Source organism: Brienomyrus brachyistius, chromosome 15 (genome assembly GCF_023856365.1).
Source record: "Brienomyrus brachyistius isolate T26 chromosome 15, BBRACH_0.4, whole genome shotgun sequence".
Classification (NCBI taxonomy): domain Eukaryota; kingdom Metazoa; phylum Chordata; class Actinopteri; order Osteoglossiformes; family Mormyridae; genus Brienomyrus; species Brienomyrus brachyistius.
This window is the reverse complement of record NC_064547.1, coordinates 3972400-3989239: the sequence shown is the minus strand read 5'-3', so window position 1 is coordinate 3989239 and position 16840 is coordinate 3972400. Positions and strand designations below refer to the sequence as shown.

General features: G+C 41.8%; 1 protein-coding gene across 4 annotated transcripts; it reads left to right on the top strand.

The window, feature by feature from the left end:
- The first annotated feature begins 203 nt into the window (after positions 1-203).
- On the top strand, positions 204-16431 carry LOC125709103 (tyrosine-protein kinase ZAP-70). 4 transcript variants are annotated; one of them, XM_048977182.1, is made up of 15 exons: positions 204-455; positions 2425-2495; positions 4835-4868; positions 6387-6938; positions 7724-7884; positions 8500-8638; positions 8739-8817; positions 9033-9055; positions 9153-9192; positions 9865-10060; positions 10506-10712; positions 12572-12764; positions 12906-13046; positions 14141-14253; positions 15485-16431. In XM_048977182.1, exons 4-15 carry the CDS (start codon positions 6537-6539, stop codon positions 15603-15605), a joined length of 1815 nt encoding a protein of 604 aa, XP_048833139.1. In that variant the 5' UTR covers positions 204-455; positions 2425-2495; positions 4835-4868; positions 6387-6536; the 3' UTR covers positions 15606-16431. The 4 variants fall into 4 exon arrangements, with proteins under 4 accessions (XP_048833139.1, XP_048833140.1, XP_048833142.1 ...); XM_048977183.1 differs by lacking the exon at positions 2425-2495; XM_048977184.1 differs by lacking the exons at positions 204-455; positions 2425-2495 and adding an exon at positions 2504-3131.
- The last annotated feature ends 409 nt before the right edge of the window (positions 16432-16840 follow it).

The following is a 16840-nucleotide window of genomic DNA, read 5'->3' as shown; positions in this document are numbered from 1 at the left end:
ATTTGTTTATAAGCAGACTTAGTGGCTTTAAGACCCAAGTCTGGCTCTGGTTAACAAGGAGATAACAACACACAAATTCAAGGCAAGTAGAAATATAGAATTCAAAATCCACTACTGCTTGTTTTTAATTTTCTTTTTTCTTTGTAGATGTTGGTACAAATATTGAGTGCGTCACCGGCAATTGCTCTTTCACATTTGGCAGTTAAACAAAGACGAGGAAGTTGGTTGCTGCTTCTGAGAAGCAGCTAGAGAATCCAGAGCCGCCTGCGTTTCCCCACGCGCCCTGGCTCACGGCGGAGCCGATGCTGGTTTTCAGCCAGACGTTGACGAGCGGGCCAAGCCTTCAGGTGTAGCTGTCGCCCGTGAGAGCCTTTCGCCACGCAGGGCCCTGAGAAGTCCAGCCTGCAGCTCGGCCACACACTGAACTCCCTCGCCGTTAGCGGAAGAAATCCGTGGTGAGTGTTTGCAGGCTCCTGTCCCATTTTTTATTCTGCCGGGGGTATCTGACAGCATGTCTTCATATACTCAGGGAAATGCTGTCAAACACAAACCACTTAAAATAAAGCATCCGAAAAGGTAAAATGTCTGGATTATTTACCTGTCAGGCTAATTTTATTTTTAACACCAAATAAGTGTCCTATTATAATCATTGAGTATTTAACTTGCATCTGCAGTTAAATAGCATGGCTATCATTTGTAACTGTAAAAGACTAAATTTGTCCTCCATTTTGCCTTCATGAAACCTGAACTTAAAGAACCTAAAGAATATTGCTAATCTAAGCAATACTATATTAATTTCTGCTTTCATTAAACATCTTTAAACCACATCATGTTATGCCTTTCAATACTACTGTGCCTTTATATTATTTTCATAAGAATTATATAGCAAATGAGAAAACATGCGTCTATATGTTTCAGTGTATTTAATGCTTTAAATTGCAGGCAAAATTTCAAAATCAACCCTGCTTGTTACATAAAGGAGACCAAATATAAAAATAGATCATTTGTGGCTAAAATGCTACAACATGTAAAGTTTATAATATAGCCCAGATACAGTAGTTCTCTGACATATTCTTTACGTTCAGGTTCTCACATGATATTTTCGTTCTTTTTGATAATTATGGATTTTCATGTAATAACTTCAATAAGCATCAGAAATAGCTGAAATCACAATGGCTTATTGTAATCAGTTTATGTAACTTTTAGCCGAAGTTAAGAAAACCCATTGAATAAACAATACGTCACAAATATTGAGTGTTACATATTTTTTATTTGCATGAGGGAAATCATAATTAAAATCATAATTGGACTGTGGTATATTACCACATTTTCAAATCCAATTTACCTTCTAACTCAAAGGAGCCATTTTAAGGTAAATCTTTTCACCAAAAATGTGTGTGTTTAATATTTTTTCTTTGCCAGTATAATCAAAACACATTTGCAAACTGTAAATCGGTTCAATACACCGATATAAAATAATTCTCCTGAGCAAAGTGTGGATGCTTGTTATGTTTGAATGAAGAGAGGAGATATTAGCATGACTCAGATAATTGGGCTCCTTTAATATCGACTGACTGCAACTTTCTGATTGATACATTTGAGGAATATGAATACAGCACCACGGAGCATAAATCTATCAAATGGCTGTTATATAATGTAACAGCCATTTGATAGATGACTATTAAAGGGAGGAAAGCGGGGGCAGAGTTTAATAATTGTCTACGTGTTGGAAAAAAATGCTTCTGGTTTTGGTTTCCGTGGAAACAGATTTAGCTAGGAGTTTGTTAATAGGCCTGAGCAGTTTCGATAACATATACTTAGTAAATAAGTAAATAAAGAAATAAATACTGATAGTAAGTGTTCATTTTTTACATAGTCCCCACTGAAGAAATTATAGTGAGGAGCCATGGCATTATAAGCCAGATCGAGAAGTCGGCAGTGATCCAGTGTATTTTGTGTATGTAAGCACAAAATGCATGGCTATGGAGGAATATATGTGAATTTCTTTTATATAAATGGCAATACACATATAATACTGTCCTGCATGCAAAATGTGGAGCAGGTGGTTACATCAGAAGCAGACTTCTTTTTATCTTTACTGCTGGTGTCATTATTTAGGTAGAAATCAAGCACACGCCGTGAGCACTCCGTTAGAAAGTAATTCTGCAATTTATGATGTACTGCATAAAAATTTGCGTTCTTGTTGTATGGTACGGCTGTGAAAGCAAACCTTTTTTAAAAAAAGGTCAGATCCTACTCATGCAATGGCCCTGGTTCTTGCACATTTCTTGCGCTGGAGTGTGGGATGTTTAACCTTTAAAGCCTCGAACTGCCACTCATAGATCCACAGAGCAGCACCAATGAAAAGTATCTATGCTCAGAGATGCTATCGCTAACCCTATGTATTTTGCCTCTCGGCTGTAGGATCAGTAGAACTGACAACCATTTCTTTCAAGATGAACTCCGGGCATTGAGGCTCTGTGCTTTGCTGTTAGGTATGTTGGTTACATTTTCTGTTTTGTGACCTTGATTGCTAAGAGGAAATGACAGTTTAGTTGAAAAACCGTGCATGATTTAATACTCTCTTCATTTCTCTAGTTTACAGAATACACTGGTGCAAGAATTAGGGCTTCGAGGTATTTTTTTTTGTTATGGTAGATATATGTAATGTTGTATAGAAGTGCTCTATATATACAAAGATATACAAATAATTTTTTAAACATTTTACCTTTTCAAAACAATGTAAGAATTATACCAAAACAAAAAAATATTTAATGCATAGTCCAATGTAGGACAATCGTGGTCATATACAGAAGGATTGCAGAGGTTTAGGGCTGTATGGATGTTGAGGCAGCGTCATACGGTAGGCAGCAATTTAGTTATTTAAGTTTACAAGTTGTATGGGTGCACGGAGTCAAAAAAAAAAGTTTTCCAACGCAGTGAAAAAGAGCAAGGGCAGCACTTTCTGCCCGCTGTCCGACCAGCGCTGTGCACTTTTCGTACCTCTAACCACAGCGCAACACTCTTTGACTTTCAGACGATACACCTTCAATTTAGTGGAATGTAGGAGATTGTGAAAGATCTGAGTTATTGTGCTAATCCAAATTAGGGCAGAATAACACAACTGAGAGGTAAGGATGGAATATTTTACTTCAAAACGGTCGTGCCTTTTCACTCTCACTGTGCTAATGAGAGAGTAAGTTTCGAATTGACTCACGCTTGCTGTGTTATTTTTCTATTCGCAGAGTTTTTATCTTATTCCTATTTCGGCAGCTTTAGCAATGGTGTCTCCAATTATCATTTTCCCCTAGAAATTTATTCTAGTCTTGGATCCTGAATATAGTGACTTCATATGATTTTTCAGTTTTTTTTTTCCAGCATATGTGAAATTTCGCTCCTTCTTCCACAGAGCTAGTACCTTCTTCTATAGAGCGTTTAGTGTGTACGCATATTGTGCCTTAAACACCTTCACAGTGCAGAAACCTGCCACACATCTCTACCTCTTAGTCTCATCGCTCCTTTGCTGTGGCCAGAGGTTGCTGTTCTGTAAGGTACTCTTTGGCCAGATGTGTTATACAGTTGCCTTTGCGTTTGTTGTGGCTGTGGTGGGCTCTCTGTCGGGACCTCCCTCGTGAATGCAGGCTGGATTATGGGCTGCAGCAGCTCTGCTTGGGCTCTGCTTGACTGCAGCCGGTGGGTAGAAAGCCCACCTCTGCTACGGGATCCAGTGCTGGTTGGAACCCTTGACTCTACAAGAGAGCAAATCCTCACATCCTGCTAACCAATAAATGAATTCTTCCTGTAGTGTTTCTACATATACAAATCATAACAACAATAATAATGTGTATGTTAGTCAGAATAACAGTTTTATTATTGGTCTTGATTTGTATATAAGTTTGAAGCAACATCTACATCTTGCCGATTTCCCTTGTCGGCTATATTGCGCAGCGATTCAGGTAAATCTGTGTGAAAGCTTCACTATAATTCCACACCCTTCACCAGTTCCCTACCACCATACTTTGTGTGTTCGTTACTTATGTATGTGGCAATCTGTACCAAACCGAGGTCATCCTCACGGCGGACATTTTGATCAAAATGCTTTTTTAACATATTATTTAAGAAGTCTTGCCATGGACACGTTTGGGTATGGAGAGGTTGGGGATCCCAGTTTGGCGAAGTTACAAAGTCCACTAATGTCCACAAGCTAATGAGAAGACTGGCGCCATTGGCAATGTGAATGTCACAGAGACTTGAGCCGATCGTGAGACTGGAGAGCAGAAGGGCACGGGCCGGACCCTTCATTAGCCTACAAGCATTTTAGCTTTACTGCACATGGTTGCAATTCCATGCGTTTCACTGAGGGTGAGCTAGACGTCTTTGCTGGGGAATCCTGAATGAATCCTAAAGAAATTCAATGGTTTTACGACCTTCAGCTTCTTCTTGTCCCGTCTGGTGCAAAAAACTATGCGTATAGCAGCCATTGACAAAAGCGGGAGATGAAATGGTCCTCATTTGTTTCTGGGATTTTATTGGGCCAGTAAAAGCAGCATCTACTACTATTAACACATGAAAAATACTACAATTATTAGGCTGCTCAGTTGTTCTAACATATAAATCACAGACAGCAGTACATTCATATATAAATTAGTCGACAGAGACAGCCGGTACCAAATTATAATAATACATAATGAAAGGGATAATGAGCTATAATCTTCGAATGTTTGACGCAGGGGAATGTTGCCTGTTCAGGCTTCAGTAGAGCGTGGAAAAGCAATCATGATTTGTGCTATAAATGTTTACCAAGTCTCTTCTCCTTCCCACATGCACGGCCTAGATTTGTTGACCACCGCTCTTAAAGGACAGCCAAGGTCAGTGAAATGTCTTATTTCAAAACATACACGCAATTATCTTTACAACGTGCGCTATTTTTCCGGATTTATTCTACAGCAGTATAAATTGACACTGCGCTGTTTTTAGTCATTTATAAAACATTCATAACAAACAATACATTCGCAAGGCATTAGAAACATAGCTATAAATATTTATCAAAAGGTATAAGACGTTATAAGCATGTATTATTATGCATTATGACTGCCTTATGAAGCTCTCATCTATAATGCACTATAGATACATTTATAATGCAGTACGAAGCATCCTTAATGGTTATGCTGACCATTATAATGCATTATAATGCCTCTGGAAGGCGTATTTTATGCTGCTGTAAGGTACAGGAACTTTTGAAAATGTATCATGTTTAATGCATTTTGACTGACACTCTGTGTTTTTGATCCCTGTATTTCTTGCTTTTGTGCACCTGGCTCCATACTTGCATTCTGCTAGCGACTTCCAGACCGTAATCTGATTGAAGGCGCCTGTTTTCCTCTGATAAAACAGTTTTGACATCTCTCCGCGCCACTTGAACACCGAGACATTTTCCATTCTCTATCAGCTTAATCTTAGCTGTCTACATGTTAATACCTTTCATATGCAGTTTTGCGCTTATTTGTGGTTTACGTGAATTTCTAAGTCTTGAGTATTTTAGCAGAAACTTGATGAGGATATTACTTAACATTTAACAGAAACAGTAAATAAACTGACCCCTAAGACCCCTCCGTGTTAAATGAATTTATTTCATTGATCGAGGTATTTCAGAAAATTTAAAATTACCCTATTTAGTGTTTGATATGATTTTTATATGTTTCTCCATATAATTCTACAGTATACAACACAATTTAATTTTCTCAAGGCATATGATCTCAAGCAGGTAGTATTTCACTGTAATGATGTTACTGAAATTGTATTAGAGATATATCTTTATTATATCGAAGGTATTAATGCCCAATACGATTTCAACTACATAATTACATTTAAATGCCACTTCGGAGCCTGTCAACCGGTTACTTAGTTTCTGTGCTTTTTGGCATCCCCCTGACAAGGTACTACGGTAAAGAGTTGCAGTTGTCTGTTGTAGAAGCCATGGAATGCTGAAGAGACAGCTGCAGTAGAGCGCGGGGGGGGTGGGTTCTACGAGGAGGAGAAGCCGTGAGGGGGCGGATGCTCAGTTTCCTGTTGTGTGGCTGCGTTCCTTTGCGCCCGTCAGTCCTAGTTAATGCAGTGCAACGCAAAACACTTGCTTTCTTAGCGCATCGTGTGCAACACCAAAAAAACATGCCATGTGCTCTAGCTACCAGCAAGGCAAGGCCATGCTTTTGATAATAGCGGAAAGTTCCCACCGTGGTTGTTTTTACGTTTCACATGCAACTTCGTCACAGTCTGCTAAACATCCATGTAAAAGTCAGCTTAGTAAATGAAAGGTTTTGCTTGATTTCTCTATTTCTCACCGCTCGTCTCTGTCTCCTTTGCTCCTCCTCCCACATCTTATCCAGGCATAACAGGGAGAGGAATACACGTCCGTCATATTCATTTCGCACCGAAGTAGCCCTAACACCATCGCATCCTCCATTCCGCTGCTGAGGTGCAGCCTCTCTGCGTTTCTGACAGCCGGTGACCCTGACTGACACTCACGCACGCTCAGTATGATAGACCCAGCCTCTGAGCTGCCCTTCTACTATGGCAGCATCAGCCGCGCCGAGGCAGAGGAACAGCTGAAGCTGGCTGGGATGTCGGACGGGCTCTTCTTGCTGCGACAGTGCCTGCGCAGCCTGGGCGGCTATGTGCTGTCCATCGTGTGGAACCTGCAGTTCTATCACTACTCGGTGGAGAAGCAGCTCAACGGCACCTATTGCATCTCAGGCGGCAAGGCGCACTGCGGCCCAGCCGAACTCTGCGAGTACTACAGCAAGGACGCAGACGGGCTGGTGTGCAGCCTGCGCAAGCCGTGCCTGCGCAGCTCCGACACGCCCATCCGCCTGGGCGTCTTCGACAGCCTGAGGGACAACATGATGCGCGAGTATGTGCGACATACCTGGAACCTGGAGGTGAGGCCTCTTTCCCCACTGATGCGTTGGTGCTGCTTCGCTGCTGTGTCACTGCCGGCCTCAGATTTCTGCGGGATCCCCTTCATCCAGCTGCTTTGACTGGTGCAATGGTGGCCATTTTTAATGAGCCGCAAAGTGAAAATGGCCGGCAAGCCAGCGCCTCCTCAGAAGTTCTCGCCCTAAGCAGCCGCCCATATTGACAAAAAGATTGACCAGATTGGGATAGTTAGCGGGATTGACTGGGATCTACGTCTTGGAATTTCTGGGATAGAGTCCATGCACACGGTGACCCTGCATGGAAGGTGGATGAATAGATTATCAGAGCAGAAATATAGATGGCAAAATATTCATCCATTTTCTGTAACCGCTTGTCCCATTCAGGGTTGCCGGGGGCCCAGTGCATATCCCTGAGGGGACGCAAGGCAGATGGCAAATTAATGAATATGCAAATATACCAAGTTTTTAATTTTCGCTCTTACACTGAAGGCCCAAAACCCACTCTGCCTCCTACTGGATTCGTATGTCCTTGCACTTTCCCATCTTCAGGAGCGTAGTTAGATTTGGGCCACTGTGGGCCTCCCAATAAGGCTGCCACTTTTACAAAAGATATAATTTCTTGGTGGTTGGATACAATTTGCAAAGTGGAGGTATGGTTCCCATGCATGTAAATGATCATTTTTCATATTTAGGGGCACATATAAAGTGCTGCCCCCCCCACAAAATCTGCCCATGCCCCAAGCAACACGCCTGACTGTCTTTATGGGTGGGTTGTGATTTGTCCTCAGGGCGAGGCCATGGAGCAGGCCATCATCAGCCAGGCCCCCCAGCTCGAGAAGCTGATCGCCACCACTGCTCATGAGAAGATGCCTTGGTACCACGGCAAGATCAGTCGCATGGAGGGGGAGCGTCGCCTTTACTCCGGGGTGCAGCCCGACGGAAAATTCTTGTGAGTTCAATAATAATAATAAAAATCCTTTGTTTTCCATTTGCACAAGTCTGAGTACAGGTACACTGGAGCCCGTCTCTTCACCTGTCCCATCTTGCTCTCCGTAGCTTGGGGCTCACAGCACAGGGTCAGCCAGTATTTGGTGCCCCTGGACCTGCGGGTTAAGGGCCTTTCTCCAGGGCCCATAAATACGTTACTTTTTTGCCGATGCCCGAGTAGATCCGAGTAGTGATTTTCCGATTACAGGCACAGAGACTTGGCCCGCTTCAAGACCTGTCACGTAACGCCTCGCTTCCTCTCGATCTTAGGCCAAGCACAACTTGTTTACGAGGTTGTGCAATAACACTGTCACGCTATTAGCTGAACACACCACTCTTTGTCCACGTTCACTGTTCTACAACAGAGTACAACAGAAAGTCCCTCCTGGGAAGTGGTCACAAGTCAGTCTACCTATCCTATACGCTGCCCGTTTTCTTCATAAGCATTGAAACTCGGCATTGCCAGTTAGCGTTATCTGCTAGTCACCGTGCCCTCCAGTCAGCTTATTCTCTGAAGCAAGCAAGTGCTGTGTGAAAATCCTCTACATTTCTCTCCTGCCTATCTATTGCCATTCAGAGTGAGAGAGAGGGAAGAATCTGGGACCTTCGCCCTTTCGATCATGTATGGCAAAACCGTCTATCATTACCAGATTCTGTTGGACAAGTCAGGGAAGTACTCTATGCCAGAGGGAACCAAGTTTGATACTGTGTGGCAGGTAAAACTTCTTGCCTTCGTTAATCACAAATGATGAACGTGCCTGTGAGCCCACTGTTGACGTAGCTGCCTGCCCCCCCCCCCCTCCGCCCATCTTCTAGCTGGTGGAGTATCTCAAGCTGAAGCTGGACGGTGTCGTGACGATTCTGCGGGAGCCCTGCATAAGCCCCAACTGCACCGGTACCAGCGCCCTCTTTGGTTCGACCCACCTTTTGCTTTTAGGCCGCCGGATGTGCTAGCGCTGTCCTGCAAACCTTTTACTGATAAATACAAAGTTAAATGGCGTGAGATTCAGCCAGATTTTCTAGAACACCGCAGCTAAAGCAATTATCAGTGCTTGTTATTAAAATGAACCATGCTTACGTCGAACGTTTTTTTTTTTCAAACTCATTCAGACGTTCCCGTTTTACCCACCGCGGTAAGTATTGGCGCCATGCACATACACTTTCCATTGGCATTGTGACGGTAATGAATGCATGAATAACCCAACGTCAAACTTTTCTCGCTCACTGCAGAGACGGCTTCGTCCTAATGGATACACGCCGGCACCTGGAAGTCAGTTCTATACCCCGTCTTACCCGCAAATAACGTGAACCCCCGTGTCTATTTTCGGGCTTTCGCCGAATTCCCGCTGGTCACAATTATTCAGGCAGACTTTCCTATATCAGTTCATCTCAGGCCGTCTGCCTTATTTGCAATTCTTATATAAATAAATGGTAACCAACTGAAATGAATCTGCACAGGGATATCGTCAATAGCTATCACATGGCTAGCTCACCACTGTTGTATGCAGGAACTTATTATGATAATGAATCTCATGTACACAGCTGTTACATTGTTACGTATGGGGACCTTTATTTATAAGTACAGTAGCTGAGTTGATGTATTACACAGCTGCCATTCATGTGCACGTCTGCTAGAGGACAGCTCACTTGTCAGACTGATTTGCTTTGTGTAGCATCACTTGGTAATGCAGAAGAGGTGGTTGTGTGCCCATATGTAAATCAACTTATGATTGGCACATTTCTTAGAAACTGGCTTGGAAAAACAATCCCAAAAGGGTGATATAGTATTCATTTATTTGTTAGCATTAAAAATCCCTACAAAACCCCCCCTAAGTAACGTGCAGAGGAATCCGTATTGGGTCGGGCTGCCAGCGGCAGCCAGCAGGTTCACGTTCACATTCAGGAGACTCACAGGTCGCCATGATTTCTGCTCGCTCTCCAGTCCCCGCCGCTGCTGCTCCTATCGACCGGCGTCAGATGCCGATGGACACCAGCGTGTATGAGAGTCCCTACAGTGACCCCGAGGCTCTGAAGGAGAAGAAGCTGTTCCTCAAGAGGGACCAGCTGATGATCGACGAGGTGGAGCTGGGGTCTGGCAACTTTGGCTGCGTCAAGAAAGGCGTGTATAAGATGAAAAAGTGAGGAGGGGCGGAGATGTGCGTTGGGGGGAGTTTGTTTGACTACAGCAGTAATAAATATATACAGGAAGCAGATCATGGCACCTATAACAATGTGGATCAAACGAGCATGATCCAATTAACCTAGAAGAAGACATTACGTGTTTTGTGCTTACATACACAACTGTAGTCTTTAAGGGGATGAGATTTAGAACATATCTAGTGAGTGCCTGATTTATACCTGAAATACCTAGAGGTGACACTCTACTTATGTACGGACTTCACAAAAGAAATTAACGTTAAGCTAGCTAACGCTAACACCTCTATTCAGACACTTTTGTCCATTGTATTTCTTAGTAGTTTGCTACAGTTTCATTCTCACTTGGCCTGGCTGACTGGTGTTGATTGCTCCTTGTAACCTTTCATGCCAAACCACAAATATGTCCTTCTCTATATGTTCCTCCAGGAAGCAAATCGACGTAGCTATCAAGGTGCTAAAGAACGAGAATGACAAGTCGGTGAAGGACGAGTTGATGAAGGAGGCAGAAATCATGCACCAGCTGGACAACCCTTACATTGTTCGCATGATTGGGCTCTGTGAGGCAGAGAATCTCATGCTGGTGATGGAAATGGCACCAGCTGGGCCTCTCAACAAGTTCCTGTCCACAAAGAAGTGAGTTCCACCTGCGAATCATGCAACTGAATCATGCCTGAACCGTTTGCCATTCACCATTTAAAGCTGCAGTCATTTTTATTCTATATCACGGTTGACCACGAAAAAAAAAAAAGATTTTTCAATATATCATTTTAAACGTAGGTTACTATAATTATGTTGATCGCATTTGTTACTGATAATATATTTGCCCAGTTGCACAGAACCTGATTTCTTCAAGAGAGTGACATGGTGCTATCATGAATGACCAAGCACGTGCAAGAACCTTCCTAGCAGTATTATTTAAAATTCTGAGTTTGAGCAAACTTTGGTTTCTTTAAAGTAAACCGGCATCGAGAAAAAAAAAGTAAAAAATAGGACTGCCTGATTACAATCATGACGAAATAAGTTCCATGTTCTCTACTACCAAGTATGGTCACATATTCGTAACGATGAATCCACAGCATTAAACACCACTGACTGCTTTCTTTTAGCCCGGTCTGAATATCCTGACAAAAACATCTTAAATGTCACAGGGAGATTAACTTGTGGAGGTAGTTTCTCACTTGCTGTGCACACACAGTCAGATGATCATCTCACAGGGGATAGCATGTTGGATGTGTTCGCAGCGACATAATCCAAGTTCAGTATAACAGAGCCGACAGACAGTCTTGGTCTTAGACTCTCCAGTGTTTGTGTGATTTTATTGGGAAGTCAAAATGTTCCCCAACTTCAGATTTAAGTGACATTGGAGGGTCTTTGAACTCTGTAGCACTAGGGTTAACCAACTCACAGCCACAATTAGCAGGCTGTTTTCCATGTTGAACATCTACTTGTGAATTTAAGTGTCACCCATGTCAAGAAATGTACACATTTGTTTCACTGAGGGTACCGAACTGAAAAGGATGTAACTGAACCACACACGGCAAATACTTGTACGGTACCATTTTAGACCCTGTCTTTAAATGCGGACCTGAAATGCTCTTTAGCAAAAACTATTTAAAAATGACAATGCTTATAGAATTGTAGGACCCACCACTAGTGCTTCCCTATGATTACATTTATTTATGTAGAAATGCTTTAATGCTTTTTAGTGACAAACAGATGAGAAGACAGCTGAAGATTTTGGGTGAAGCCCTCACTTTTGACTGTAAGCTGGGGCATTGAGCTCCACAGTAATAATAATAATTATTATAATTATAATAATAATAATAATACATTATAAAGGCGTTGGACCATAAACTACAGAGAACATATAGAATAAAACGAGTTTCATAAAAAAAATCTAATAATAATAACAATAATCAAATAAATAGAAAATTTTGAGAGAAAATGCTAATTTGAAAAGATGGGTTTTGCAGGCAGATTTAAAAAGTGAAAGAGACTATGACTAGAGACTAGAAATAGGGTTAAGGTTATTAAAAGTAAAAGGATCTGCACCAGATTTTTTCAAGAAGGGTTTTGAAGCTGTAGGTACACTGCAGGGAGATAGCTGCATAGATGTTACCGTACAGAAATAATAGTGTGAATGAAAAGGAGAGATAGTAATGTCTACAGCAAGGGCAGGCAACCCTAATCCTAGAGTGCTGGTATCCTGCAGGTTTTCTAACCTACTTGGTCTCTGATGAACCAAAACTGATCTCAGGCAGGTAGCAGAGGTGAGTAATTCAGGTCCAGAGAGTAAAACTCCAGACCAAGATTTTGTTTCAAATATCCAATTGTGTAACTCTGTCTGTGACTCTTTATTCTCAATTGGTTTGTTGAAACAAAATCTTGGCCTTGACTTCCACTCTCTGGACCTAAATTACCTACCACTGACCTATAAGTTCTAGCAAAGTTACTGTTTGTCCAGTCATGTGTGGTGTCTCTTTAATTCTCAGAGAGCAAGTCAACGTCGAGAACGTGGTGGAGCTAATGCACCAGGTCTCCTTGGGCATGTTGTATTTGGAAGAAAACAACTTTGTGCACAGGGACCTGGCTGCACGTAACGTTCTGCTGGTGAACCAGCATTATGCCAAGATCAGCGACTTCGGCCTCTCCAAGGCCATAGGAGCCAACGACAGCTATTACAAGGTGCGGCCACAAGGCAGCGGCATGGTCTCTGTTCCCCGACGTGCTATTTGTTGTATGTGTACTTCCCGTCTGTTGTCCTAACCTGAAAAACGAATTGCCTTCCTTTGTCCTCCATCTGGACATGTGCGGATGCATGTGTAGGCTCGCACGGCAGGGAAGTGGCCGCTGAAGTGGTACGCCCCAGAGTGCATCAACTTCCACAAGTTCTCCAGCAAGAGTGATGTCTGGAGTTTCGGCATCACCATGTGGGAAGCCTTCTCTTATGGGGGGAAACCTTACAAGGTATGGCTATGAAAATACAAGCTAACAGTAAATAACTTATATATCTTATATTAATATCGACCCTTCTGCAATGCCACTTTCTCCTTCGCCGTTTCAAAATATCGTGGGGTCAGCATTACATGGGTGTTTACGACACCCCCTCGCAGTGAACTTCGTATCTCGCACTTCTCGTGTATTTTTGCACCGTTGTATTGCCACTAAACTGCACTATTATCCAGAAAACTTCGCTTTGCTCGTCAAGGGGAACAAAAAATCTTATGTGGTTTTTCCACATTGCATCTCATGAGCGTCGCCGCCATTAAACCTCATTTCATAATTATTCACTTGGACCCCCCCACATTTAACATAAAATATTAGTTTTATGCCAGTGTGGGGGGCATGGTGGTGCAGTGGTTAGCACTGTTGCCCCACACCTCTGGGACCCGGGTTCGAGTCTCCGCCTGGGTCACATGTGTGCAGGGTTTGCATGTTGTCATCATGGAGTTTCCTCCGGGTACTCCAGTTTCCCCCCACAGTCCAAAAACATGCTGAAGCTAATTGGAGTTCCTAAATTGCCCATAGGAGTGCGTGCCCATAGGAGTGTGCCCTGCGATGGGCTGGCCCCCCATCCTGGGTTGTTCCCTGTCTCGTGCCCATTGCTTCCGGGATAGGCTCCAGACCCCCCGCGACCCAGTAGAATAAGCGGTTTGGAAGATAGATGGATGCCCCCCCCACATTCGAAATTCTTCTGACGCCTCTGAAATATATATCAATATATCATATTGAGTATTGTTAAAATGTGACACTTGAATGTGAAATGTGAAAATCTGCTTACTGGAAAATACTACAGAATCATCTCAATGTCTTGAATCCCTGCTTGACACCATTGCAAATACATTAATGCCCTTTCAACACTATATACACTATATAGAAGAGAAAATAAAGTATTACAAAATAACTGCAAAGTTTAACTGACCAGTTTTGCCATGTGTCCCATTATCACATTACTAACCCAATATGTATATAAAATACATGTAATATATGTATCTATATAAAATCTTGATGATTCTTGGTGACTCTTGATTTTTGGTGACTCTTGCCCTTGCCTTTCACAGAAAATGAAGGGTCCTGAGGTCATCAGTTTCATAGAGAGTGGAAGTCGCATGGATTGTCCCACTGGGTGTCCAGACGTGATGTATACTCTGATGCTAGACTGCTGGACATACAAGTGAGACCCACCGTTACCCCCTTCATAATATTAACATTTAGGCTGATTCATGCTCCCATATCATTCATCAATTGCCGAGAGATTCTTTGTACTCTATGATTCTGATGAAACAGAATGAATGTCTAATGAAGTACAGTCAGTTATGCTACAACATGTGACATCACACCATGAATCCAATGAAATGTGGAATCGCATTTGTATTTGCACGATTTTTAGTTGCAGAGAAAAACACTACTCAACTACTCAAACTACAACACGATACGGTCTTAGCAAGAAATACTAGTTGTACGCAAAAATAGCTTTCCGAGTAAACGATTGTGGTGTCTGATTCGTGCGTGAATCATTCTTTTGAAGTGATTCATTTTATTCCCAGTACAAAATTCAGTGTGAAAATTCAGCGAAAACTGTAAACTTGTTTGACAGTTTTACTATGTAGCTTCACAGTTCTACTATGAAACATTCATAGTTGAACTGTAAACTATATGGTATAACTAAGAATAATTAAGGTATAACTGTAAACATCATAGTTTTACTGTGAAATTTCACTGTCCATTTTTTGCCTTGGGTGAACTGATCAATCAGACTCAAGCTCTTTGTACATATGAAAATTCTAAAAATATGAAAATATTTGGCAAATTGTCATATAAAAACCCAGCAAACTTTTTCAATTCACTTATATTTGCTATTCGTAGACTGTCTACAGCCATGTTGGCTTCAGTGCCCCTCCTCATGCCTTAATCCGTTGTCTTTGTGTCGTGTACGTGTCCTGCCGCATGGTAGCCCTCCACATGCCGTAATTCATTATCTTTGAGCTATCTGGCTATCGACAAATAATAATAATAATAATAATTGACACTTTTATTAACAAGTTAGTGAGTTAGACACGTTTGGTTGAAATTGCTAGACAATTCTCATGCGACCCAAAAAACCCATAAGAGATGTTTATGATGCAATTTCTTAATGTATTATTATTGTTTGTTATATAAAATGCATATAATTACATTATTAGCCACTGATATCACTGTCTTTTTGTTTAATTCATTTTTTTGGCATGTTAGTAAATTTTGAAGTTACATTCCCCTAACTCACCCCTTTCTCACTGGATATGTGTCCTTTACTATGCGATTGCAGTGAAAGCAAGGTTTTCCAGGAAGGCATTAACTGTGTTGTAGCAGGACTGACTGTATAATGAATGTGGCAATGCATTGAAATCTCAACCTTTTATCTCCAGGCATGAAGAGAGGCCCGGTTTTGTCAAGGTCGAGGAACGCATGCGGACATACTACTACTCCATATCCAAAAAGACCACTGCAAGCGAGGCAGGAGCTTCTGCTGAAGCAGCGGCACCATAGACCAGGGCGGCTTTTGGTGACACAGCCTGTCCACCGATTACGCAGCTTGATGCTATGATTAGCCTGTCCCTCAGCTGTAATGTGTGCTGTGTAAAACTGCAGCATTGGCTAGACCAACGAACGCTGTGTTTATTGAACAGAAGGCTTGTGCATTCAATGAAAGTTCTATTTGTTTTGTCCGTACTTATTATGGGATGGTAAAGGTGACTTGGTTAGGCATTGAGTAAGGTTAAGGAAAAAAAATGTATTGTGAACTGGTAATCTCAGTGTTTCAATGTTTCAAGCAGTTTTGCTAAGACCGACCCAACAGGAAAATAGGTGTAAATGAAACTTATTAACAGTTCAAATACTTCTTTTGCACAAAATCTCAGTAAAATTATTACCTATTAACTTACAACTGTTGTAACAGCGACATCTGCTGGTAGATAATGAGGAATTGCACCTTAGCAACAGGCAAACTATACTGTACAGCATTGCTCTTAGTGTCCATTCATATTTGTAGGATGAATGTTGATGAACGAATCGAATATTTACTCTATTATGAATGTGCATTATAGGTATCTTAAGACAGGACCAATAATCTCCTGTAAGGGATTATCCGAAATAAAACTTAGTCATTAGTGTGCTGACAGCATTGTTTAAGAAAGGTGTTTCTTTTTGGTAACAAAACTTTGACAAATGTAGTCCAGAATTCATAAATCGCTCTAATGTTGCTATTTTTTATATTTGAGCTGTTTCTACTTTAATTGGATGGGTACGTTTGCATTTGTTTTCAATTTTTTTTCTGTATTGTTTGATAACGTTTAAATAAAATGCTTTAAATTTGTGTATTTCGTTTACATTATGTTCACGTTCATTTAAACTACAGAATTCCACCCTAAGCGAATTTATATCCTGCCGTATCACAACACAGCACCGGCTATGTATGTAAAATTTGGTTGTTCGATGTACGTGGCGCAGATACTGTGGTGTCCTCTACAGTGCAAATACATGCGGGTGAGTTAGCTGGAGCCTCGAATCTGCCCATGATATGAGATTCTGTATATTAGAGTTCGGGCTTTAGTTCACCGAGATTCCGCGTTGGAGAAGCTAGTACAACTATCATAGATGGATGGATACGCGAGTCCAAGGACAATTAGTTGGGTTTCAACACTGATACGTAAATGAAACTATTTCCTAGAGTACTTACGTATTTGAATATGTAAGAGTAATTTCCGCTTTTGGTCATCAATCGT

Excerpts from the sequence above, each read along its gene's own strand:
- LOC125709103 (XM_048977185.1), top strand. The coding sequence starts at position 6,537 with ATGATAGACCCAGCCTCTGAGCTGCCCTTCTACTATGGCAGCATCAGC. Across the intron at positions 7,885-8,499 it reads CAGCCCGACGGAAAATTCTT|AGTGAGAGAGAGGGAAGAAT; the intron begins GTGAGTTCAATA and ends ATTGCCATTCAG. Across the intron at positions 8,818-9,032 it reads CATAAGCCCCAACTGCACCG|ACGTTCCCGTTTTACCCACC; the intron begins GTACCAGCGCCC and ends AAACTCATTCAG.